This window comes from Euwallacea similis, chromosome 9 (genome assembly GCF_039881205.1).
Source record: "Euwallacea similis isolate ESF13 chromosome 9, ESF131.1, whole genome shotgun sequence".
Lineage (NCBI taxonomy): Eukaryota > Metazoa > Arthropoda > Insecta > Coleoptera > Curculionidae > Euwallacea > Euwallacea similis.
Genome location: NC_089617.1, coordinates 1,489,318 through 1,515,361, shown reverse-complemented (window position 1 = coordinate 1,515,361; position 26,044 = coordinate 1,489,318). Strand labels below are relative to the sequence as shown.

The window sequence follows — 26,044 nt, the reverse complement described above, 5'->3', positions numbered from 1 at the left end:
GTTTGTATAAGACATAATCACAAGATTACGTTTAACTTAAGGCTTAATCGGCCCTTAAGCAGGGTTTAAGGGCTGATAAGATGGAACATTTAATCTCGTTATCGAGGGCCAGTCCGAGTAATTAGGACGGTAACTGAATTTGTCGCTCCATTAGGCTCAGTCTATAGGATCTTTCAAGCAGTTTCCCTTTTCTTTTTAAGTGATAAGTATTTCTTGAGCTAAGTTTCTTCTGTCGCTGGTGCCAGTCGATAGAATAATCTCTCGTAATAAAAATAACGAGAGAGGGCATTCAAATTCCGACAAATCCAGTGGATATGTAAATGTCTCTCTTGAACGCCCGGCTGAATTTAATTTGCTTAACATGGAGAAAATCAGAAACATTCACCAGAGGGAGCAAAGCGAACGAGGTTTTTTGCTAGTTTTTTTCCAATATCATTAAATTGGGCCAATCTGCAGATTTATCTCGTAGGTAGGTAAAACAGATTGTCAAATTTATCCCTCAGGGGATTTAATTAAACAAAAAACGAGTGGTTTAATTGTCTGGCAATTTACACTAGGGTAGTCAAATGCAGGCAGTGCAGATTCAATTCGTCCCTGATAAATTTATCGTTAAATAAATGCCATTTGATTAATAACGGACATGGGTTGAACCGATATTTAAATCACTTATTCAATTCAATTTTCCGTTAGAATGAATTGAATAACACCCTATATGGAAATTTCGCAAATCCTGATGTGTCGTCCACAGGTAATAGTAGAAATTATTTTTTTGATTAATTGTAATTATGCGTTTTTAGTCTTTCCTCTCCTCATACTGATAGACAGAGCACGACATCACGTATGGTACATAACGAACCAATCAACGTCGAGATGGTGGAGCTTGGATAACTACGTGATGCTCAATGTGACCCAATGCTTCGCCCGCCAGTAGGAACGTCTATTACTGAAGATCGACCCACTCAACACGGATTCGTTCGTCACGCCCCATACGTGCCTAATATACCACCTACCAGAACGAGACAAACGAATAAAAACCTCTAATTCTGTGTTAATTGCTACCACAACACTAGACCAAGAATAACTCAACTAATCGTGAACTCACCTATGCTTGTGTCATAAGCGTGCAAATACTCGCTTGTCATAAATTGGGACACAAGGGACGATTTGCCTACCGCTGGACCACCCAGCATTAACACCCTGTAGGGGGAGGGTCCAGGAGCAGACGTGGAGCTCTCTCTAGATGATGCCAAGCTGCAAGATGCTGAGGTGCGAGCAGAACCGGCTGCTGAAGTTGGTCCTGCAAGTTGTTCGGTACTGAAATGAAAGGAAAAATCATAGTACTATAATCTATGATTCTTTGTGATATTAAGTCATTATTAACGAGATTTCGGGAGGTAACGATATAACTATGAAAACAGGTCTTCTATTCCCATCAATTTCTGGCCCAATAATCCCTTGGGTATTATCTATAAACAGGGAAATTTTCAGCTTAATTCCTATAAAAACAGGGATGTAGTGGACTTTCAATTAAGCAATGAGTCATAACTTGAAAACTTAACAAAAATGAACAAAAAGAAAAAATTGCAATTACCAAAACATCCGTACTTCACCAATGAATTTCTGGTTCACTAATCCCTCAAGTACTGTCTATAAATAGTAAGATTTAAAGGTAGTTAAACTTTATAGCTTCACGTATTTCAGTTAACACACACGTGTCGTTATTAATTTAAAACTACAATTTCCTCCCGTTTTTATGAGTTTTCCCTTGTTGGAACAAAATGAGGGCCACGTGGATAAATTATATTTGCCATCGATTTGTGCGAACTTTCTCAACCTAATTATTGGTTTAAACAGCTAAAGCAAAATGTATGGATAACGAGGAATTCTGTGAGTTTTCCTATCGTCCTTAGTTCTTTTTCTTTCGGTCTGTGGAGGCATTAGGCCTATTCTCTATAGCACAATAACAGACGAATTGGAGTTGACCCCTGGCGCCGATTTTGCGGACCTGAAGAAATCATAAGTTGTGTAGTTAGGAAAGAATGTGCTAGGAATGACAATAGAGGTAATTTTAAGGAAATACTGCGTCGGGGTCGAATCTAATGTGTAATAAAGTGATGCCAAGGCAACCGAAATATAAATCACATGGTCTTAGATCTGTAGGACACATCGGCCATTAGAGCGGAAGCGGCTTTAATTTTAAACCTAAAGGGAGAAATTTACACGGTTGTTGTGGAAATTAATTTCCTTGAAAACAGGGATTTATCGTAACCTTTCCGGTTATTAATTTTGTGTTAGAGTGCCTGACCATGAAGCGGCTTTGTTAAACTTTTCTGACTTAATGAAGAACTTTACATTAAGAAACAAGTAACGAATTTAATTTCCTGGGAGCATGTGCGATTTCGGCGCACGCAATCCAAACCCCGTTTCGCATCCCCTGGAGGGGGAGGGGGGAGGGGGGGATTGGAAAGTGTCGTAAATCTAATAACGATGAAAGCGTTTTTATTCACTGCGCACAGAAATGGGCTTTTACAAACGCAGTAATTTGATTTGCTCTGAATACTCAGGGCTGCTGTTAAATTTGCGGCATTATCGGCACCTGGTTTAAAGGTGGCCTTTTGACTATTAAAACATCCACTGAGACTATATTAACCACCAATCACAAGTTACTCCGTGTCCTTAGACATCGCTGACAAGTTAACGTGTTATAATCATCAAATTAACTTTGGAAAGCTATAGAACCCGTTATTTGATAGTCCCTTTCATATAATTGATATTTTCGGTAGCTTTGTAGGTAGAAGTTGTCTTTCTCATATTCATAAAGTAAAGGAAATAGCTATTCAATAATATGTTATTGTTAACGATCAACCTTTTCTTAAAATAATAACGTAACAAGTGTTGACAAACTTGAAAAACTTATTATTAAATTTTTACCGTTCGTTGATCACCGACTGTTGCTATTTAAACATTCACCCGCTAATATTTACGGTTAGTTTGGGTGAATTAGGAACTTTGTGGATTTATAATTAATTACTTTAGGTAGTTATTTATTGAGATTAAAATTAACTACTGCACTAACAGTTAACACATTACTGAATATTAACATTTATTTGGTGGATGCGATCAGTTCGATGTGGTTAATAGACATTTTTATGGCAAAGGTGCTAGATGATGGTTAACTGTTAAGGTTTGAGGTTTTTTTATTTGTTATGATAGCTACTAGTTGGTTACAACTTTCAGCTAAATTTTTACAAATTTTGTGTTTTGTAATATTTTTACATAAATACAATAGTCGGTATTTACCGGGGTTCGAACCCGGCTCCCTCGACTTGGCACGCAGCATTCTATACTATTATACTGACGTGGGAGATTTATTGTTGTTAATGGCTATCAAGACAGCTCTCACACAGCCTAACGGTTAACACAGGGTGATGTTAAATTGGTGAAGATTAATGGTTCTTTGGTGATCGTTTGTGGTTAGCAGGTAGTGATTAAGGTTTAATGAACATAACTACCCTACTAAGAGTTGATTGAACTTGCCGAATGGTTAAAGGTTATTTAGTGAATGTTTCGTAAAATTCTCTAGAAATACATGCAGAAAACTTACGTGTGAGAAAGATGATTTTCATAACATGCGACAGGCAGACTCTCCTTATGGTTATTGTTCACCTGATCGTACTTCCCTAGAAAGCTCTTCTGCAACACGAAATTGTACATGTCGCCTATGGCGTGGCTTATCTGCCACTAAGCCATAAACAAATAGCTGTCGCTAATTATTGAGCGACAACATGAGCTATTTTTGCCTCAAAGGCACTGCCCCGTTCGGGTCGGTTGCACTGCGCTTTTGATCACGACCCTGCCGCATAAAGGGTTTTGTATAGATGAGGAGGTTTGCTCTATAACGCTCCAATTGACCTGCAGAAAGAGCGTCATATGTACATTTCGATGAAGTTTAAAGTATGTGAAACAATAACTCCCTATAGTAGAGTGCGATATGTTTGTCTTTTCCCTCTGGAAAGTGCGCTCTATTGAAGGGCTAATATTTGCCAAAGCTTCGCATTCGCAAGTGGATATTTTGATATCTTGGAATCTCTCTTTAGTAGTAAATTTCCCTCTCTGCCCTTTTAAAACTCAAATTCTCGCTTCGAATGTAAACTGCGGAATTTGAATTAGATAAAGTCTCTAACCGACGGGCTAATCATTTATTGCTTAAAAGGTTAAGAGCAGCTGGAATTTGTGAATAAAGAAAGGTAATCGGCTTCGGTCGCATTTAAAGTCGCTTCATCGCTACACAAACTTACGAAATTGGTGTAGGGCTCAATCAGAACAATTTATCTCCTGGTAAGTCGCAATCTGCAATCCGAAACGCTGCGGTTTTCAGGATGTATACGGCAGAAAGTTAATCTCCGGGATGCGCCAAAAAGTTGCTGCAATAATAGGAAAAGTTTGATCGTTTTTCAAATTACAATACTCGATCAGGCGCGCTCAACTGGAAGACTAGCAACCGTTGTTTATTCCAGATAAAAGTTTGATTCATTTACAAATGTATTTCGTTGCCATGTTTAATGATTGTGTAATGGCTGGCACGCAGAGTGGAACTAATGCTTATCGCCTTTGACATAATATACTATCAATGTAGCTTTCAGAGTGATGAAGGGACAGAGTTTTATAACTGTCTTCTCTAAATTTTTTTTGCTGTAAGACTGGTATCTATCTACTTTTTACAAATTATCTTGTTCAGTTAATAGTCAAATTGATGAAGTTCACTGTTACTTTGTTAACCAAGTTAGTACTAAAGCTTAGAGTTAACAGTTATTTTGATACACAAAGACGAATAATAATACTGGAATTTTTTTTTATTCAAAAATTTTTGGCTATTACTATATTTTAGATTTGGTTAGAGGAATTGTGTAAATATTTCACCAATTTCTGGACTATATTAGACCAACAACATTTCAGACACCAAACGGTCGTAATCTTGTTTATTACTCTCGATAAAACAATTAACTAAGGGGTCGTGTGTCTGTATTATGGGAGGAAAAGCCCTATTTAATTATTATCTCTTTCCATTGTAACAGTAAAGTACACAGCAATACGAACTTCCATTAGGGAAAGCTGTTGAGAACAAATAAATACTATTATCAAACTGGTGCCGTAGAGGCAAATTTTAATTCAAATAACCCTAAACTTTCTAACCGACATTTAGTACTGTAATACAAATTCCTTGTTTTTGTGTCTTAAAGAAGGTATTTATTTTAGAAATGTATAACTTGAAAACTACAATTATAGCAGCAGTCAAATTTTGGCCAATTTAAGGTACAAAAACAGAGGCGTATCAGTTGGCTGTTTTAGGTCATTAACCCAAATTTGACGTGGCAATTAATGAAGGCATTGATTTTGAAAATCCATAACTCGTAAATCAAAATTGATATAATGGTGAAACTGTGGCAAATTGAATGTGGTGGTGTATACAAAAAAAATTCTCAACGAAATTTGATTCAAAACAGAGGCGTACCAGCTGAGTGTTTCAGCATGTCGTCTCGAAGTTCGTGTTAGTTAAATCGGATTTAGAGAATCCAACATGAATACGTGTTTACCGTAGGTAAAACCGAAAATTTACTCTAGCGAAGATCGACTTGAGAATCTGCCCGAAGCTGTGTTATGCAGATGGGGATAAATCACATTTTCTTGAGTTTGTTTGTAACAATAACACAAATTTAAATTCAAAACAACTACTTTCTGAAATGAAAATTGATTTGGGTCTTAATCCACTCCTCCTGCGTGACCTCTGATCGCTCAAAAGCACAGCCTTAGGATGTGTTTGTCTCCTGTGCCCCATCGGCTAAATTCGCAACGCTTTTAGGTTTCAAATCTCCAAAACTTTTCATCGAGATTATCGAACCTTTCAAATCATAATCGGGGTTAGAGCTGACTACTGAGACTTGAATTGATTTTTCGATCTTTCCTAAAATCAAGCACTAAACGAGTTTTATCTGGGACACCAAGAACTGCAGAAAACTTATAAAATTAAGATGCAGACTGAACCTCACGATGGAAAATTGTTCGGCAAAGCCAACTAAAACCATGGCGAAGTCAATTTTCATATCGTACATATTACCACAAAACATCCCTCTCCTTCCTTGGAATCGATACTCTCTTACACCTCACTTGTCATCAGCTCCCTATATCGATACATTTACGGTAGGGCGACCTTAAACTGGGAACTTGCCCTATCCGAAAGGTTAACTTCGACGAGGGAGATTTTTCGGCCTCATTGATCTTCGTTTGCGATGAAGGGAGCTTCGTATATAAATTTTTAACTTCCATAATCTGACTTCATGCATTGTGGTGGGTAGTAAATCTTTGTTGGTGAAGCTTGGGAAGTAGCCCGGAAATATGTGCGAAACACCCAGGAGTGAGAGGGGAAACAAAAATAGATTCCAGAGTTAGCTATCTCTGGAAAATCCCAAATGCCAGCACATTTTTTTAATGCTAGCTAAAAGGATAATCCCCTCTAGGTTCATTTTAATGCAACAGGGCATATTGCTGCCACATCTGCATATTTACCGCATGCAAAATAAAATCCTGCAAGGCAGCTATAATTTAACTTGACCTTATCTTCCGCGGGCCGTTAAGGCAAATTTTCCAGTTGGCTGAATGGAAATCCTTCAGGGTATGCAATTTTCCACTTGTATCGTACCGGAATTATGCGCAAGCCATATATGTCTCCACATCACAGATTTAATTTTGTCCTATGCGCAGGTCTCTTTGCGCAAGAAATTTCAACAAAACACAAATTAGCTCGTCTTCCTTTCCATGGAATTCCAAGCATTCGAAAGAAAATGCAGAAATAGAAATGTCTGTGCCTCACGGAACGGGGTCAAAGGTTCAGCTGCCATTGTTCACGACCGCCTTTTGTTTTGGTCTTCTTTTGTTTAACAACCTTTTGCATCGCCGACTGTATAAATATTATTTTCCCGGGGATACATTACTAAAGTACTCGAGTATGTATTAAATTGTGAAATGGTTGGACAAGGGCTTGCCGAGGCGAGAAATTCTTCCACTCTGGTTCTTTGACAGGAAATTTAATAATGATGATATCGCATTTGATGTGTCTCAGTTGAGCGAGAGGAATTATCCCTGGCATTTCTTTTGAACTTATTTTTTGTTAGTGGTTTAATAGCTTCATGCAATGTTCCTAAACTAGCCATGTGATAAGTGCTTCAGGCGCTAAACGAGTAGAATCGATGGGATGTAAGTATGTTCATTCTGGAGGCGTTAAGTAAATAAATATAAAAAGAAACGATGTACACGAAGCTTGGCATAAAAACTTTCAGAAAAAATATGTTCTTGGATTGAAGGACTCGTTCGAGTTTAGTGCTACTTTTGGGATTGGTTCCATGATGGTGTTTTAGGGAGTACAAGTCTTAAAAATGCGTCATATCAATATAAATCGAAGAGAATTGTGAGAATTGAAAGGAAAATTTAGAATAAACATTAATACGAATTATTGCTTGGGATGAAAAACTTTTTGAAAGAGTTCGCGTTCGTAGGTTTAGAGCATAGATGGGAGTTTTACGGTGGTTTTATGGGTATCTGGGAAGGGGAGGTTTCAAGGTGGACACGCCCACATTCAAAACCACTACTAATTTTATAAAGATCTAACAATTGTGTCGGGAATTGATCCTGACCGGATTTATTAACTTCATGCATAATAGAGTAATCTAATTTTCACTTGAATCTCGGTTAACCTATCTCACCTTGATTTTGACTACTAGTAACCTGAATAAATCTGTTCTGAACTAACAGTCATTATTTCATCACTACAGCAACTTTTCTTACTTACCTAGAATTGCTGGAAGCCACCGAGTTATTTGACCTAGATCTGCGACTCTTCAGGCTGTCTCCCCTGTTAACCACTCCCTTGCCTGTTATGGAAAAATGCCTGAGTCTATAATACTCCTCCTCCACTCCGGTATTGGGCATTGAGGCTACCCTGGATCGCTGCTGAGGAAGACAGAGATAGTTTGGCCGACCCGAAGACCTTCCGGGAGTTTTGACTGATTGAGATCGGTTATGATGTGGACTTCCATACCTGAAACGAAGGTTTCCGTGCAATGCCATCATCAATGATAATAGAAGTTAATATTTTAGGGATGTAATTGTTATAAGCGCATTTTATAAAGTTAGATTAATTACTTTTTCTCCACATGTTCAGCATCCTTGGCGGCCCCCGCTTACGTTGAACCGACATACACAAACCGATAATTTTATTTTCGTTTACTCTTCCATTTATTTTTGGGAGAAGCGATTTATATATATTCTGATCATCGGATTACGAATTCGAAAACATGGTTTAAGTGCGTATTCAAACAATCGAATTGTCTCCACCTTGAGACAAAGATACAGGTCTCTTTCATTCAAAGTTTCACTATATTTTTAGGTCTCGAAGTCAAAGACTTCCTCTCCTTTTATTCCATTTTGCATAACTCGGTTATGGGTGAATAAACTTTCTGGATTTCCCGGTGAATTGTCGCAGTTGGTGGGGTCCAGATCGGGTCAACTGGGAGGCTGTTACAAAATTATATCTCAAATATTCTAGATCAATTCAGAATGTACTAGAATTTTCTTCTATACTTAAAATGTTAAAATCTGTTTTAATAGAGCTGTAGGAGAACAGAAAACATAAAGATCTAGCAAAATTTAAGATAACTGTACTACGATCCTGATCTTTGAAAAAAATGTTTGTTTCTACTACTTTTTGGAACGTAATTATCGAGTACAAACACTATTCCAAAGTCAGTGGCGTAGCTTCTTTCAGAGCTCTGAAAAACGTTTCCAAATATATTGTGTTGCTTCAGAGGTTATTGAAAGTATTTGACCTGTTTTAAAATCCCGATTTCTATGACCCCGATGTTTAAAAAAATCAGCTTTTTAAATGCACTTTTTCAGAAAAATATGTGAAAGCTGACACACCGCTAAAAAGAGAGGCGTAGCGTCTTTGTGTGTTGTGATGAACTAATTTTGAGGCTGTTTGATTCCTTTCTAAGTATCGATTATTGCAACCCTAATGCATGAAAAGTTAGCGTACTAAACCTAGTTTTTGAAGGAGAATCATCGAGGTGTTTTAAAGCTAGTGGCGTCGCTTCTTTTAGGACATTTAAAGAAATTTTCTAAAACAGAGGATATATTCTAGAGAAAGCCCTATCTAACTTTCTTATTACTCGAGATTTATCCCTGACGTGACCCCCCTCATTCAGAAAATTTTTTCGCAGAAATTAATTTCTGCGGTATGCTTCTACCTTGAAAATAAACGAACACATGCGAAAAATCACTCATCATAGAATAAATACCACTTCGTAAAGTAGAAATCTAAACACATCTATTCCCATTTAACCTCTGCAGACATGAAAAGAAGTCCATATTAACACTAACGAGAATAAAATAAATCTACTCACATACAAAGCTTTAATTAGATCTCAAATATCGAAAAAAGTACTATTTTTACCCCAATTTCAAAAAAGACAAATTTACAACATTGAGCTGCATCACAAGAGGTTCGGTTTAGCTTCCAGTTTATTTATTCCCATTCGAAAAATATGGTCCTGTTTTGGACCAGTAAATCTGATGAAACAATAGAACTCTGTTTATTTAATAAAGGGAGCTATTACATGATATATAGAGGTCGTTTATCATACCTGTTTATTATTCAATGTAAAACGCATATTTCCAAATCGTTTTACGCAATGATTAGCGACTTCACGTGGGTTTAAATCGGGTGATAACGGCGGTTTGACAGGTCTCAACTGCATTTCAATGTTTAAAACCAGTGGAAATTGAATGAAAATTGAACAATAGATTGAAGGAACAATAAAACTAGGGCTTCTGGGGGATGTAATGTGGATTGTGCCCTTGGGAAGAGATTTTCCGAGGAAGGAACTGGCATATCTGCGGCTGAATTCCAAAGGTTCTTTGTTACACCTCTACCTACGCTTTTGTTTCGCTTTTCACATTCATTTTTAATTCTAGAGAATACGATTTTAATTCAGTTTAAAACATATAAAGCTGTCGATCAACCATCGCAGTTAACCCGTTGACACTACAAACTGAGATTTTGCGACCTAGATATTACTAATAGAATACCGGGTGCTTTCGCAACTATACTTTACCGGGCGTTTTATTGAAATAATGAGACGAAAAGGAAATGACGAGTAATATATAAAAAAGGCCGCACACACACGAGAAAAAGGGGTTTCCTTTTTCGGGCAGGCCGCTTTGACATTTACGATCCTGCTACTTTATTAAAAAGCGCTTTGGTTTTCCCCAGAGGATCTTTACAGAAATCCCTTTTGTGTTTATTGAAAATGAGAGAAGATTTATTTCGAATTTGATATACCTGAATAACTGGCTTCACTTTAAACCTATGTCTTTCAAATTGCGTGGAAGATGGAGGAATATTCAGGGTCGTTCCAGTCAATATTTTTGAAAGGAAAGGAAAGAAAATTGGGAAATTACTGAAATTTTCAAAACCTCACTTTAAAAAATTTATTTGAGTATCTTGAAAGAAGCTACGCCCCTGGTGTTAATAGAGCGTCAAGCCTCGAGGGTTCTTCTTCACAAACTAAATTTAGGAAGCTGGCTTTTCAGGCGTCAAGATCATAGTAATGGAGGTTTCAAGAGAAGTTAAATAGCCGGAAAATTATCATCGCAACACGAAATTGAAAAATGGTTTCAGGACTTTAAAATATAAGTTACGCCAATGTCTCTAGTGGAGTTAATAGAACATTTTTCAATAAAACTGAATTTGATAAGTAAACTTTTCAGATATCAAAGCCGTAGTAATCAGCGTTTTCAAAGGGGTTAAATAGTCTTAAAAATTCAAAGACTATCGTAGATAGAAAAAATTTAGGAGCAATTACACCACTGACTTTAATATAGGTTTTTAGCAGAGGATTCGCCTTCAAAGAGTACTAATAAAAAGTAAAATTTTTTAGGAATCAACGCTGTATTACTGGGAGCTGTAAAAGGGGATCGACGCATTAGTAAAATCACCCAAAAATTGCATTATACATCAATAAATGGTTGGACCATATTTTCTGGTAGATTCAAAACAAACTAAAGTATTGTTAAGTGATTAATCACAGAAAACCAATTTAGAAATTAGTTTTCCTAATGCTTGCTTATACAGGAAAAATCACTAGATAAAGTTCTGTAACGGAGCTGTTGGAAGCAAAAACTCACCTCATTTCAAAATCGTGAATCTCCTCCAGAGTGAGATTATTGGCCACATCCAACAACTGCTTCATATTCTCTTCTTTTTGGCTCTTGAAGGCGGCGAACTTGGCCGCGTTGGACTCCTGCTGTCCCAAAAAGTCACTTCCGTTTCTCAGTAAAATTGTTGAGGTTTGTTGCTCCAAAGACACTGAGGGTTGTTGCACCTAATCACCGCAACTCACCAGTAAGTTCAATAAAAAAGGAAACTCTACTGACCACGATAGTAGCTTGAGGCGCTTTGCGCCCTCCGCCGAAATGAACTGGATTCTCCAACGGATTCGTGGTGACATTTATGGGTGATGCGCCGCCACTGCTTACCACGGCATCCAGCTGCGCACCCACCTCGCGCAGGCATTTGTTTAAGCACACGCTGCCCCGTTTCTCTAATGCGGCGGCGGCCGACGCCAAAGAGTCTAGGATGCTGCTGCGCCGACGCTCCAGCGATTCGCTGCAATGTCAGAAATCGGTAGATTAATTACTTAGGGAATACTCGGGATTTGTTTTGCTTTTGTTTGCTGCTAGTCGTTTCTGGAACAGGGAAATTTTCCCAGAGAGAATGTTTACATGGGAATCTGTGTTGGCAGGTGTTGATGATTGTGTTTCTGTTTTTTGACTGCGTGGGTTGGATGGCAAATGTTTCCTGAAAGTGTATTTTAGATATGGAATATTGCTGAGATAATAAAACGGCGTAATTCGTAATTCTCAGAATGAAAAGTGTCATTTTAGAACACACGATAACTTGAGAACCTCTGCCAAATATCGTCAGTCAGTAGATAAATTTCTCAAAAATCAGTATGTTAACTATCATGTATTCTACTAAATTCGTTATTCTTGGTAGAGTAAAACGAGACAAAAGCATCGACAATTCCATTACCACGAAACATGCTGTGAATCGTGTAGAAGGCTTTGAATGCTGCTAGGTCAGGAACATGCTCAAGCTGAAGTGAGGAACAGAAAAAATCATTCAATTAGAGTAAATCAACAATTGTTTTAATGCGCCTTGAAACGGAAGCAATCAGGAAATTTCAGGCAAGTTAAATTACTTTTTCCTCGTTTATCCTTACATCAACTTTTCAAAATTATACTGAATTCTTGGTAGATTAAAAATGTTTTTAAATATCGCAAGTTGGAAATGAGTCACACAAGAATTTTAAGCAGAGCAATCGAGTATTCTGATGACTCGTGAAGCAGAAGTAATCAGCAGATTAATTTCTCTAAGAGCTTTCTAAATTCAAGTGATTAAAATACAGACTTAAACGTTGCGGAAGTAAATCTTTAGAACCACATCAGCTGCGGTCGAAGAGAGGACTCAGTAGATTGGGGACATAGAAATTTCACTAAATAAAAAAACCTTTTAACTATTTTAAGATCAAGTCGAGAGAGAAATAAATCGGTAGATATTGGAAAATAGTTTATTTTTGTTCTATCAAGTGGCAGATACGTTTCAATAGCGTGGCGAAAAAGTTGGGCAAAATTAATAGAAATCGGACATCAAATCAGACTAAACATTCCTTATGCGTTTCATCGTTTTGACTCTGGTTTACCCGACAAATGTTCAAATAAACAAACCATTGACGCCGACTTCGGAAATCTAGATCTCCCTTAATCAAAATCTGATTTCCCGCAACATGTGAACAGGTTTATCCCGCTTCAGGTGAACGGTTTACATCACCCACCTTCCGGGAATAGTGAATAAAACCCGAAAATTGGGTAACGGGTCTATTTATTCGTCGGCGAGTCAAGGTTTAGTAGAATCGAAACAAATATAAGTAATCGCGTCGCATCTTCACTCGGAACGACCGAAATAGCCGACTTTTCACAGGAATTGCTCATTATACGTTTTTTTTAATGCACTCATTTGTCTTATATTATATCGTTTCAGAGTGAGGATTAAATTGAAAGTTTGCCGAATTGGATGCTTTGAAGTTGGAAATTGGGTTAGACCAGGTTAGTTAACTGGTTTAACGACGTTTTAAGTGCTTGATCTCGATTTTGGACAAGAGATGAATAGCTCTTCAGTTGTTTAAATACGCGAAATTGGAATTTCCGGCAAATCAGTCCAGTCGGTAAACAGCCACATTGTAGTTGACTTCCCATTTACCGAAATGATTGTTGTGACCCAAAAGAATTTAACCACCTATCAGATAAACGGATCTACCGAATTTTTTGCTATCGCTTCAGAAGTCAGTTTCTAATCTACCAAAAATGATAATCGATCAATTGTCAAAGAAGGGTAAATATCTTTAAAATATCCTCCTTTAGAGGGTCTCCGAAAGGTAATTTTTCACTTTCATTGTTCCAGGCTGAAACAGTGAGACATGGAAATTTACAAAGAAGCCCCTTTGAAGCGACAGCTGCGCGTCGTTTTAACCGTAATTTACGACCGAGGTCGCCGCGAATTCCCGTTTTAAACGGTTTTCCGGCTTTTTTGTCGCCTGTCACGCGACAAGTTGTGTCGCGTCCGCTTTCCAGGAGCCCCGACACTCATTTTTCCTGGCAAAAGCCACCAACGTTGCGTCTTTTTGGTTTCTTCGTGTCATTGCAGTTTTATGCCTCGAAAAAAATTGCTGCAGGTATCTATCTTTATCCCATTAAAATTGATAGGTCTATGTGATCTGCTGTATATTTTCCGCTTTTTTACTTATCTCTTGAAAGATGCCTAGAAGTCTATAAGTAGACTCTGTTTATTCATCCTCATTCAACCCTATAGAGTTTCTTTTCAGGAGCACTAATGGCCGTTACTCCGAGCTCTCTTGTTTCCTAATTACTTTCACAATGCTGCGATTTAATCCCTCTCCTTATCCCGTTTTTAAAGGTCTTTCTTGCCTCGTAATAAAATGCGACATAATCAGCATGTTTTCGAGATTCTAAACCATTTTTCCTTTTATACCCATGTTTTGCATAATAAATTGGTCATTTACGACGTACCGGCCTTGTGTTCAATTAGAATCCTCTTGAGACATTTTGTTCTCTTGGTAGATCTCAAATTTTTTTTTACTGTAGTAGTAGATATGTTCATGACATTCATAACTTCAACTTGGAGATATTCCATAGGTATGTTTCCATTCTATTAAAAGATGTCATAAATTGAGTAGAAAGTAGAAAGGTCAATCTACTAGTAGGACCAAGACTATGTTACTTGTATTCTACCGATATACCTTCAAATTTTAATAGAAAAAATTAATCGACGTCTTTGCACCCTGCGTTTAAAAGTGAATTTCGGGCCTATCTCAGAGGGTTTTAATGTCTGTTAGGTAAGGACATATTGGGATATTATTGTCCGGCACAAGTACCCATAACTGATCAATCTGTTTCCAAATGTGTGTAGTAACTTAGGAGGATGACGCCTCTCATTTTAAACCACCCAAGCAAAATTAAGGCACTCTTTGAAGCAATTAAGTCTGTAGATTTTATAGCCGAAAAAATTTCCTAATGGTATAGGTTTCTATAAACTGTTTATGTGTAGATTGTATTACACGTTCTGTAAATTGGCAATGCGGTGAAAATGTTAGACAAGATTGAAAGTTTCGTTAATTTATTCATACATGAAAAAGGGTTTCACCCGCTGAAAATTAAATTAGTAGATTGTACAATAAATTCAGTAGATTAACAAAAAGTGTCAGTTTAGAGTAAGATTGATTATTTTTTTCATTTTCTTAATAGAGACAAAAAACTCTATATGTAAATTAGTGTAATAAATACTCTATGCATTTATGTATAAGTTTATTATTGTGCCAGAGGCGTCCGACTAACCTGAAAAAATCTATGCGCAAATCAGGCAACGGCGGCGGCTGCGCAGCATAGCTGGTTCCTGCATTGTTGGTCCTGAATTTGGCTAAATGTTGCTGGTCGTAGACAAACTTGTCGCTTGTGGGACGAGGTTTGGACCCGCTGCCACTGGTGGCTTGTTGTCTGCGGCTCGACTTTTTGTGTCTAAAACAACAATCTGCGCGTTAGTTGATGCGCCACAAAGCAGGGCGAATGGGACCTTGTTTGCGGTGGTTTTGTTTAGCATAAATACCCGAAAACTATGCAAATTCCGCGTGTACGGTGCCAATTTACATGCAAATCTTCTCCGAGGTGCAACCTAAATGAGCTGTTTTGGGGAAGGGATTTGTTTGCTTCCCCCGAAGAACAAAAATGGGCAATAAAAGAGGGTGGTAAACGTGGGGATTTATTATCTCGCTGCAATGGATAAATATTTGTCGCAATTCAGCGCTCTTCGCGAGGAAATTAGTATTTTTTCACTCCCAATGCCGCCCCCTTACTGCAGCGGTTACGTAAGCCTTTACGGAAATCGGTCTATTTAGACATATACGGTGCTCTTGACGTCTACAGAGATATCAATTCAGGTTTTCATTCAACTGACTCATATTTACTGCGTTTAACTTTGGGTCGGATATTCCATTTTTGCAAACAACGTTTTATACTAAATGTAATAACCCGAAAATTTGCATCGTCGCGGTTAAACGTTGTTTTGATGGATCGCCAGCGAGGGCCGAAAATCCCCTTCGGGGGTTCAGGAAGTTTTGTTTAATGTCGCCATCATCGCGATGTCGGTCCGTTCCACTAATTACCGACCAATGAAAGGAGTAATTTGCTTTGAAATCGTGCCCCAAAGAGACGGGAAAAACAGATATGTCGCATTAAATCCCATCGGACCAACAAACCTGTAGATCACCGAGTTTTAAAGTAGCAATACGTTTCCTTTATCGGGGCTGGAAAGGTCTCAATGCGAAGCGCTTTTGGTCCTTCGTGCCAGAAGAAGATTAAGATAAATTTGTCTCGAAAGAACTGAAATATCAGCTTGACCGGATGAATGTGTCTCGAAAATCTAGACAATTCTTTAGATGAAATATAGAGAGTTAGGAGAGCATAATAATCGAATTTTCACTACAAGTTTCCAGAATGTTCGTCGCAGGTACATTATTTTGCTCGCCCTATATCTATTTCAATATTTGATGAATATCTCGACAACTTTCTTTGCAGGATTTAGAGAATTTTCGTGGAAAATTTATAGCAATTTCTGCAGGACAAGATAGAAAATACTATACATAGATTTGTAATAAAGTCTCATAAACTAAACGTACATAAACTCTCTCGAAACTGACCTCTGCTTGGGCTTCGGAGACTCAGTCTCATTCTCCGGCGAGGACGATCCAGGCCCCCTCTCCACCTTCCTCTTCGGCGATGTCCTCTCTACCCTTTCCTCCCTCACCTCTAACTTCCTCCTAAAGCTCCTCCGATGCTCTTTCTGCCTCTGGCTGTGAAGCTTACTATCACTCATTACGCCTCCCACGTCACTATTCCTCTTCGCACCGCTATACAGCTTACTATCGCTCTCAATATCCAGCTGATCATAATTCTGGGCAGCCTGCTTATAGCTATTTCTGCGCCTCGCTTCACACTTCAACAACTCCACCTGCTCCTCCATCAACTTCTCTACAGTCTTCTCCTCCCATGGAGGCTCCGTAGTGTCCATCGGTTCAAAATTGAAGCGTTGCTTCTCTGGAATCACTTTCGGGGTGCCTTCGAGGTTCCCTTTGGAAGATTCGATGACCACGTCGAAGGTGAACTTGGTCTCGTTCTTGCAGGTGGGCGGGGTGTTCTGCCGAGCAGTGGCGGGTGTTTTGGGGGTGGCAGGGATGGGCTGCAGGACTGCATTTGCCCGCCCACCGTCAGGAAAGTTTTCCGTGGAGAAATAATCCACTTGCTCGGCGGTGTCTAGGCTACCCTCGGTGAGTTCACCGTCGGTGGCGGTCACCGTGGTGACGATGGTATTCGAACTGTCTGTTGAGGTGTTGATGGTGGTTTCTGATGCGGTGCTTGAGCCCATTACTATCACCTTGGGGACTGGCTGGTTCTAGGGAGAAAAAGGAAACAAGTTTAACGATTCTGTGGCCCAAACTAAAGAACTGATTAATAAAGGAGAGTGTGCACTGATGACTGCTCGTCTGCGGTATAACTTCTTTGGCCCTTCGATGTTTAGGAATTTTTAGCGAGCTGCTTCACTTGACTTTATTAGGCCACGACAACCCTTATTAACGTAGGCACTCTAATATATTAGCAGCCGAGGTAAATTAGACGTACTTTGCGCCCCCAGGCCTTGAAATGACAATAATTTGTTCGCGATCGTTATTCCCAACGAACATTAACATCGTAACACGGCAAATATTCCACGGCATAGCCCCATTATTTTATTGTCGTTTACAGGAATCGGCCTTTGCCATGCAATTCTACACCAACCCATTATCAGTTGTGTATGACAATTCAATTACAGGTGCGATAATCTTCGACGTGTATAATTGGTCCGAGCATAAACAAAAGAACCGTGCCAGGTTGCCACATATCAAAGGCAAATCGATAGGTCAGTTTCAGGTAGGTTTAAACCGCTAAAGCCGCAGGCTGCGGTCAGTGTGTAGTGGGTGGATAATTGAGTCGTTATCGAGCCTAATTGATGCCCTAAGGGATGGTAGAATAAGCACGAAGTCAAGTTAATACTCAAACTTGATTTGAAGAGGACGGTAAAACCGCCAGTTACCAAATTTAAAAGTTTAAAGGTGACTGACCAGTGTTACAACAATTTTCCATATATGGAAGTTTTGACCATTGCGCATATATGCATGCAAGGTGAGTCATGAGGAACTGTACATACTTCTACCATGGAACAAGATTGCTAAGAAGAACATCGAATGAGCATTATAAAGTTCAGTTTGCTTTTTTTCACTTCTTGCTGAAACAATACACTATTGCGTATGAGTAAGATCATTTATTCGGAGGTCAAAAAATCTAGAACCGCCTTCAAAAAATTTAGTAAGTTTTTCAGATCAAAAGAACCACCCTGTATGCGAATGATCAGAAAAGCGCTATCGACATTTGCTAATAGTTAGACGAAGTAATAGGTATATCCAAATATCCATAACTGTAGTATTTTCGTAAATTCCGTTGTTTGCAAAGCAATGAAGAGTGTGACAAATTTGTTGACTGGAATTAACTTAATCTTTTAACGTTCATCTAACATTTATCAAATGTGCGTAGTGCTTTATCGAAAATTCGTGTACAGGATGACTTTTTTCATTTGAAAAATACCTACTAATTTTTTTTAAAACGGTCCTGGATTTTTTGAACTCTGAATACATTATGTTATTCATGCACAACAGCGTAATACTTCACCCGAAAATGAAAAAAGGAAACAAAGTTATAGCCAAAATCACTTTTTGACAAAATGTATAAAACTCCCTGTATAATAACAATAAAAAATGCGAGCAACTTTTAATGCTCATTCGATATTCCTCTTACTGATCTTGTTCCATGATAGAAGTGTGTAAGCGTATGAGTTGCCCTATAGTGCTGACCGGTCTACTAGAGTTTTCCATACATGTAAACTTTGACTATTAGAAAGAACTATCCTTAAGAGTATAAAATTCTCAAGGATCTAATGTCTAAAATTAGTACCTACGTAAAACTTCCCACTAATTTTGACCCTTTCAAGAAAATCATTCTACCGAGGCTAAACGGGTCTATGAATCGCACCATATTTCAGGATTGTTGCTGCATTCTCCTGCCGGAGAGGGCAAATAAATATGGCTCGACTCGAGGAGGAGATTACCCTCAGTGACTTGAAAATAGTTTGCATATTCGGGCTTTAAAATTAAACTTTAAATTCACCATAGATTTGCCCTAGAGCTATATTTTAGTCCTTCGAGTCAGGTTACATTGGCTCGGAGGACCGAAAATATTAAGAAGGCCATACAAGCTCAGACATCTGGCAGCGATTTGATAGAGCTCCTGTTCATTTTGATATAAAGTTTACTGTTGAAATACTTTGGTAACTCCTCAATTTCCGCATTCTCGCCTCGCATATAGCTTAGAGCTGCCGTCGATACAACAACTATGCACTGGAATTTAACTCGCTATATTCTTGACTAATTTAGATCTTATCTGGAAAGTAGCCCAGTTTCTCGGGAGATTTAGAAAGAGCCTCTAACTATAGGAACATAATTCCGGATTAGTGTTGCTTGCATGGTTTTGCCGAAGGCGTAACTCGCCTTCTCCCGATGGTTAAGGCAGGACTTAGTGGCATTTTCTTCTATTTCGAAATCTATTTCTGTGCTTAATTCGTTTTAAAGCTTTATCATGGCTTTGTTAATCGTCGAAACGCTTCATCTTTTAATATTGATATTTTAAACGCGTAAATACCTAAAGCAGCATGACTTATCGTCAGGTAGGTTAACTATCTGATTATGTCACGATATTTATTTGGATTAACACCGAAAATTGTCGAAAGTTACGTTCACACAGAAGTACGTGAACCTTAAAATTTTCAATTCATCCATGAATAACAAAATACCTCACAATGTAATCACAAATCTTATTTTAATCTGGATTTTACGCGTGGCCGGAATTGACCTGCTTGTTACTATCAAGTCGGGTTTCCACGTACTCCTGGCATTTTCCCCAAATATATATTCAGGTACAGACTAAACTCTTTGGAGATATTCGTGACATGTCTCCTATGAACTTCAAATTAAGACCTCAAAATTTATAGGCAAAATATTATGCTTTTCGATTTCTCGAGCCTGATAAGGTACTCTTAATAACAAATCAATAATCATTGTTCGGCTGCTCCAACATGGAAGATCTTGAGAACATGAGATGTTGAGACTGTCTCTCCGCACAACGAAGAAGGCGATAATGACGACCTATTGGCAGCCGAAGCTCAATTATATCGACGCAGCGCCCGAATTTGTGGAAGGTCGTGATCCCACGTGGAAGAGACCTGGGAATGCGACTTTTCTCTTGGTTACCTGGGATGGCTTGGAGCCGGTCTTGGTAGCATTTCTCCCAGTCTTGAAGTGTAGCCTACGTAGGGCGGAGGCGGCAGTAGCGATGAGGTCGTCGGGAGGTCGGGGGGACTTCGGCGGGGGGCCCGACTGCGAATTGACGGTCATCTTGGGGCGCGGGCTGGAGGGGCAGTGATTGGTCGAGGTCGAGGAGATCAGCGGGGAGTTGCTACCACTGGCGAGACACTCGTCGTCGACCTGAAAGAAAAATCACACTCAGTAGCAACGATCAGCGTTTCGGGCTTGATTTCTCTAGTTCTCGACAACAACTACAAACAATTTTACCATTTGGAACTGTGTATTTGGCAAGTTGGCGAGAGCATTAAACACAGTTTCCCACCGGCTTTGCCAACACCTAAATTTGCCGTTATGCAGGCGGCGAGTAATTTAATTCTCAGCTTTGACGTTGGGGATTATTCGCGATATTGGAAACTTGGGAAACTCGGATGTAAATGTCCCATTTCCGATAATAACGCCAAAGGAAGCTTCGATCATTCAATGAAGCTACGCTTTTTCTATTATAATGAATCTTGATGTGCAGCTTAGTCAAATCGAAGCGTGTATATTTCAGGGACTCATTACAGTAATGGAACCTAAAAGGGAGTCCCTGTTTGCGCCATGTCAGCAATTTCTATTACGAATTTCCATTAATTTACTTCCAATTTTATTACGTAGAGACACAGGCGGAATTCCTCGCAACAGCAAAGTTTCGAATTTAATTTTCCTATTCGTCGTTAATATAGTGCGCCGCCCCGAAAACGAAATTGTAGCTGTGACCCCAAAGTCATTTATTATCCCTGTTTGTTGTTGCCACTTTGGCGAACGCTTTCTCGAGGTTAATATGAAACCATGGGAGCAAATTTGAATGTCAAGTGCACCCATTGGGGCTCCATTTATAATTTGAGAGTTCTGCTCAGGTATTTTAATGACAAAAATGCGAAATTCTGCCAAAATACACATTTCGCCCTCATGAAACTCGAGGCGAATAATCGCTCGAGTATAGCGAATAAACAGTAAATTGCTAGTTCGTAAGCGAGGAAACAGGGGCGTAGTGCATCCACATTTGACAGTTATTACAAATTCTACCTAGAACTGACTGTTGAGGCTGAATATGATGTTGAATGAATGTCTTTATTCATTATCCAAATGTCTTTAAAAAAATCAAAAACCATCTACACATTCCCGCATTTTCTCTCTAGTCAAAACCTTAAAGAACTGAGCTTGTTTTACAACAGGGAAAACACCAACTCGACTGCTCTTCATTACAAGAACAAACTCAGCGCCGCCCTTTCCAACCATTAGCGACACACGGATACTCGAAATCCCCAACGAACAACGATAAAGGCCCTAATTGAATTATTTTCGTTTATCCGATCGCCACTTTGGAACTTTCCCTTGATACTGCAGAGCTCGTTATTTCTCTCCTTGCTCTCTCTTTTCCTCCCAAACCATTTTAATTGGAGATAAACACCTCTCATAAAAAAATTTTGCTCTTATACGTTGATTAGCTGCGTAGAGATGTTTTAGAGAGGTGAGAGATAGATGGCGTCCCTGAAAAAAGTGCTCTATATCACTAAATGATATTTATTGTTATTTAACATTAGGTAGTGCATTAAGGTATTAGAGCTACTTTACTCTGCCTGCTTGCCCACTCTACATAGAAAATCTGCTTTAAATCTCTTATTAAACCTTCGAAAAGGGATTCTTTAAATATTAAATAAGGATCTTTAAATATTAATAAGCAAACACGACTTGGGGGGAAAATTGAAATCCACTTACTTCAATATTTACTAACTTGCCCCAGTAAATGGGATTAAATCCATTTATAAATTTTTAATGAAGACGGTGTATTTTTTCCAAATTGCTCGTGATACCATTACTTTAAAACAGTCTAGAAACGTGGCCAATATCAGAACCTGAGCCCTTTTCATATGATCGAAAAGTGCTCTGTGATGAATGTCTGGTACGCCACTGTTTAATATTAAAAAAGCATGCTTTCTACCTTCTATGAGAGGGTTTTTAAAAGTGAATTTATTTTAACTGAAATTGCAAATTCAATAATCAAAATAATTGTAAGGGTGGTGTGAATCAATCCCTAATATATTCTTGTAATGTCACTGTGTTAAAATTAAAGAAGTGCATCTTTTATGCATCGGTCATTTCAATGACTTTCAATAAATCCAGGGGCGTGCAGTTATTCATCTTAGAGTAGTTCTTTTTTTAATATTTAAATTCGATAAACGTAGTTATACGACGCGCTACGCCACTGTCTTAATCCTCTATTAAATACAAAAAATTGCTAGCTGTTAGGAACCCTTAACGCTTCAATCGTGCTGAGAACTCAGTAGCATAACATCATGTATATTTCAGTAAAATTAACCGGAAACTGAACAATTATCATGACTAAAAACTGGGATACATTAACCGGAGCAAGTATAATCAATCGATATCCTATTACAAGTGTGATATATTATGTTTGACCGCTCACCCCCAATCAACCCTTTCATCCCCAAATGCAGCTGACAGAAATACCAAAGCGTCTGGATTATGGCCATAACTGAAACTGAAACTTGCGCCTCAAACAGGAACTTATAAATCTAGAAACTCGGCTTATTGATATAAGCGATGGACGAGTTTCCAGTTTCAGGAAACTTTCTGGAAAGCGATAAATTCGACTGATTGACCTGAGAAAGGATTGCACCATTGCGGATCAGATATCTTATGGTTGAAGTAAGCCAATTTCCTCTTTGGAATCAATTTATATGGGATACCTAGGGATAAAAAGGAAATATGGAAATGCTACCGAAATTATTAAAAATGAAGCTACTGCAACTGCGGAGGATGAAAATGATGAAAAATTTGCTAACGAGGTTTTCATACGTCGCGCGATGAGAAATATTTGATTAAAGCCTATAAGTGCCTGAAGATGGGAAACCGCCATCTTTGGTAATTAAAAGAATTTCGATATTCCCCACAAGATGGCCACTGAAAACAACTTTCCATAAAGATGGAAGCAGTTAAGGAGCCATCTTTGATAACTTAAACAAGTGCTGTAAGTCCTACAAACTGTCTAAGATTTACGAAATGACAGATCTTGGCACTTTTTCGATCACACAATTATTTGGAAATGGAAAGCAGCATTTTGTTGCAAGATGGAAGCACAATTAGGTCGCCATCTTTGGTAACCAAAATAGGTCCTATAGATTCTACAAGATGGCAACTGTGGGCAGTTCTTCACCAAGACTTGTTTAATAATCTAATTATCGCATCATTGGCCCACACACAACAAATTTCCGTATGACTCTTGGGAATATACCCCGCAGACCAGGCGATATTGACCTCAAATGTAACAATTATCACTTGTTTTGCATACTACTTATCTCCTGTTTATTATTTAAATTATCAACATGCTCCAATAAAAACAATTCGCGGAAAAGCCGTAATTCACATTAAGGCTATGGGTTTTCCTATTTCTACACTACATAATCGTCCATTGTAAAGAATATTATTCCATTTTGGCTAAAAATCAGTAGAACTTCAGATGGCAGGCATAAAACTACCCTTTATGTTGGGATTGCTGTGCAGTGTATTTTTCGTTGAGTGAGTAACTTGGTTTCTTTGGTACTCCGGGTGGGAATTTATTTGGTTGTAGTGGATACTTTCGGCAAACTAACCAAAACTTGTTGGTGAGCACTGACCAAGGGAATCTGCAGGGTATTACAGGGGAGAACTTTGATGGGGAGACCATCTACAAATTTTTAGGTATTCCGTATGCGAAACCTCCGGTGGGCAACCTGAGATTTCAGGTATACGATCTGTGGAATAGCATACAAACTTTATATTTCTAGTAATACATTTACAGCTACCCCAACCCGGAGACAGTTGGACAGGGGTACGCAATGCCAACCAACCCGGGGACACATGCATTTCCCAAGACAACTTTTCCACCGACATTGTGGGCTCGGAGGATTGTCTTTACCTAAACGTTTATACCAAAAGTGTGAGTACATTTAAATAATGCCTAAATAAGTGTTAAATTGCATTTTAAATTCACAGCTTCCCGACGTTAGAAAAAAATCCTCTAAGCTAAACCCGGTCATGGTCTACATCTACGGAGGAGGCCTGACCATGGGCAGCAGCACACCCAGAGTTCTCGGACCAGAATTCCTCCTCCTTAAAGACATAGTCTTGGTTACGTTTAACTATCGCCTAGGAGTTTTAGGTACCTTCAAATGTCATCATTCCCTTCTCTTTATGAGTCCCGTTTGCAGGCTTCCTCAGCTTCGATGATGAATCCTTAAACCTGCCCGGCAATCTTGGCCTCAAGGACCAAGTCCTCGCCCTTAAGTGGGTGCAAAGGAACATTCAGCAATTCAATGGAGATCCAGATAAAGTCACAATATTTGGAAATAGTGCGGGGGCTTCTTCCTCCCATACTCATGTGCTTTCAGCAGCCTCAGAAGGGTTGTTCCACAGGGCTATTTTGCAGAGTGGCAGCGCCCTCACTCCCGACTTTTGGGGTTCCAAGAATAACGCCATTGAAGTGGCTGGTAAGGCCGGGAGGAATGTTAACACTAACGAAGAGGCTTTGAAGGTTTTGAAAGGGTTGACTGTGCAGGAAATTTATGCTGCGCAGAGTGAAGTTGTGGATGTAAGCTTTTTTTCTACTAAAAAAAAAGCACTTTTTCCTTAAAATTAAAATCTTCATAGTCTCCATTTCCACGCGATAAACGCCCCTTTTGTGCAGTGAGGGAGTATGCCAATCCTTCAGCAATCATCCCCTTTAACCCAGTAGAAATCATCAAGAATGGAACCTACAATCAGGTTCCAATTATGTTAGGGTACACGGACACCGAAGGGATGCTTTATGATTTGGTTGATGGGGCTGCTTCGTACATTGGTACTAACCTCACGGATGAAAATTTGGAGCTGATCATCCCATATAACATGGGAGTGACTCCTAACAGTACGGACAGTAGGGAGATTGTGGCGGCTTTGAGGAAGCTGTACCAAGGAAAGCCCTATAGTGAGCGCTATAATGTAAGTATTGGAACTACTGAACTTATTAGGTAATTAATGTCAAATATTTCGAAAACTGTTTACAAGAAGTTAATAAGTGGGTATTTAGTTAGTTGTGAATAAATCTCATGATTCGTGGGAAAAATCGAGTTTTCCATGGTGAAACGAAAAATAATTGTTAGCTCCATTAAAAAAACACTCTCAGGAAATGCTCTCAAAAATTTTGAAATATCTTAAAAACTGTTAGAGATAGCTATAGGAACTAAATTAAAAATACTATTGGAGAATAGCTACTACATCCGATAAAAAAAATTTAGCCACTGACAGACAGCGTTCTCTTGGTATCTTCAATGGAAGCTGTGAGGCTGCACCTCAAGACCCAAACTCATCCTATCTTCGTCTACAGAATGTCTCTAGACGCCAAATTAAACCAACTGAAAGTCCTCTTAGGATGGCTTGACAACCCAGGTAATATCTCCCACTCGCTCTCCCAATTTTCCTTGAATTATAACCTTTAGGAGCGGCTCACACCGATGAACTCGGCTACCTCTTTAACAGCACAATAACCCCCGCAATAATCGCAGGAAGCCTAGAGGACAGGTCTATGAGGAGGTTCGTCGAGTTGTGGACCAATTTTGCTAGGTATGGGAATCCAACTCCCATTGGCACGAACCTGAATGTGACTTGGGAGGCTGTTAGTAGTGAGGATAACATAAGGGTGCTGGATATTGGGTCCGAGCTGCAAATGAAAGATATTCCAGAGAAGAGTCGCTTGGAAGTGTGGTGGGGGTTGTTGAAGAAGTGGCCTCTGATTAAATTTGAATAACACTAGATATAGAAAGATGAAGAGAAGCTATTTTGTACTGACTTTGATAAAATAAAGTAATTGTTAACGAACTTGTTTTGCTGAT

At 38.9% G+C, this 26,044-nt stretch overlaps 2 protein-coding genes across 5 annotated transcripts in view; one reads left to right on the top strand and one right to left on the bottom strand.

Annotated features, from left to right (window-relative positions):
• The window catches only part of Dab (DAB adaptor protein), an 83,313-nt gene extending 57,297 nt beyond the window's left edge, over positions 1 to 26,016 (top strand). For 2 of the 3 annotated variants that reach the window (XM_066393669.1, XM_066393670.1), the window contains exons 11-12: positions 25,463 to 25,601; positions 25,652 to 26,016. In XM_066393669.1, the coding sequence (XP_066249766.1) occupies positions 25,463 to 25,601; positions 25,652 to 25,959 (447 nt within the window). In that variant the 3' untranslated portion in view covers positions 25,960 to 26,016. The remainder of the gene's footprint in view (positions 1 to 25,462; positions 25,602 to 25,651) is intronic. The other variant, XM_066393671.1, reaches the window with a different exon arrangement.
• Positions 1 to 26,044, bottom strand: part of LOC136411190 (uncharacterized) — a 47,411-nt gene that overhangs the window by 8,609 nt on the left and 12,758 nt on the right. Inside the window, exons 3-9 of one of the 2 annotated variants that reach the window (XM_066393681.1) lie at positions 20,079 to 20,312; positions 16,383 to 17,134; positions 15,025 to 15,204; positions 11,491 to 11,719; positions 11,239 to 11,435; positions 7,844 to 8,092; positions 1,103 to 1,314 (exon numbers count right to left, since the gene is read on the bottom strand). In XM_066393681.1, coding sequence (XP_066249778.1) covers positions 1,103 to 1,314; positions 7,844 to 8,092; positions 11,239 to 11,435; positions 11,491 to 11,719; positions 15,025 to 15,204; positions 16,383 to 17,134; positions 20,079 to 20,222 — 1,963 coding nt within the window. In that variant the 5' untranslated portion in view covers positions 20,223 to 20,312. Of the gene's footprint in view, positions 1 to 1,102; positions 1,315 to 7,843; positions 8,093 to 11,238; positions 11,436 to 11,487; positions 11,720 to 15,024; positions 15,205 to 16,382; positions 17,135 to 20,078; positions 20,313 to 26,044 lie in introns of both variants that reach the window. The other variant, XM_066393680.1, reaches the window with a different exon arrangement.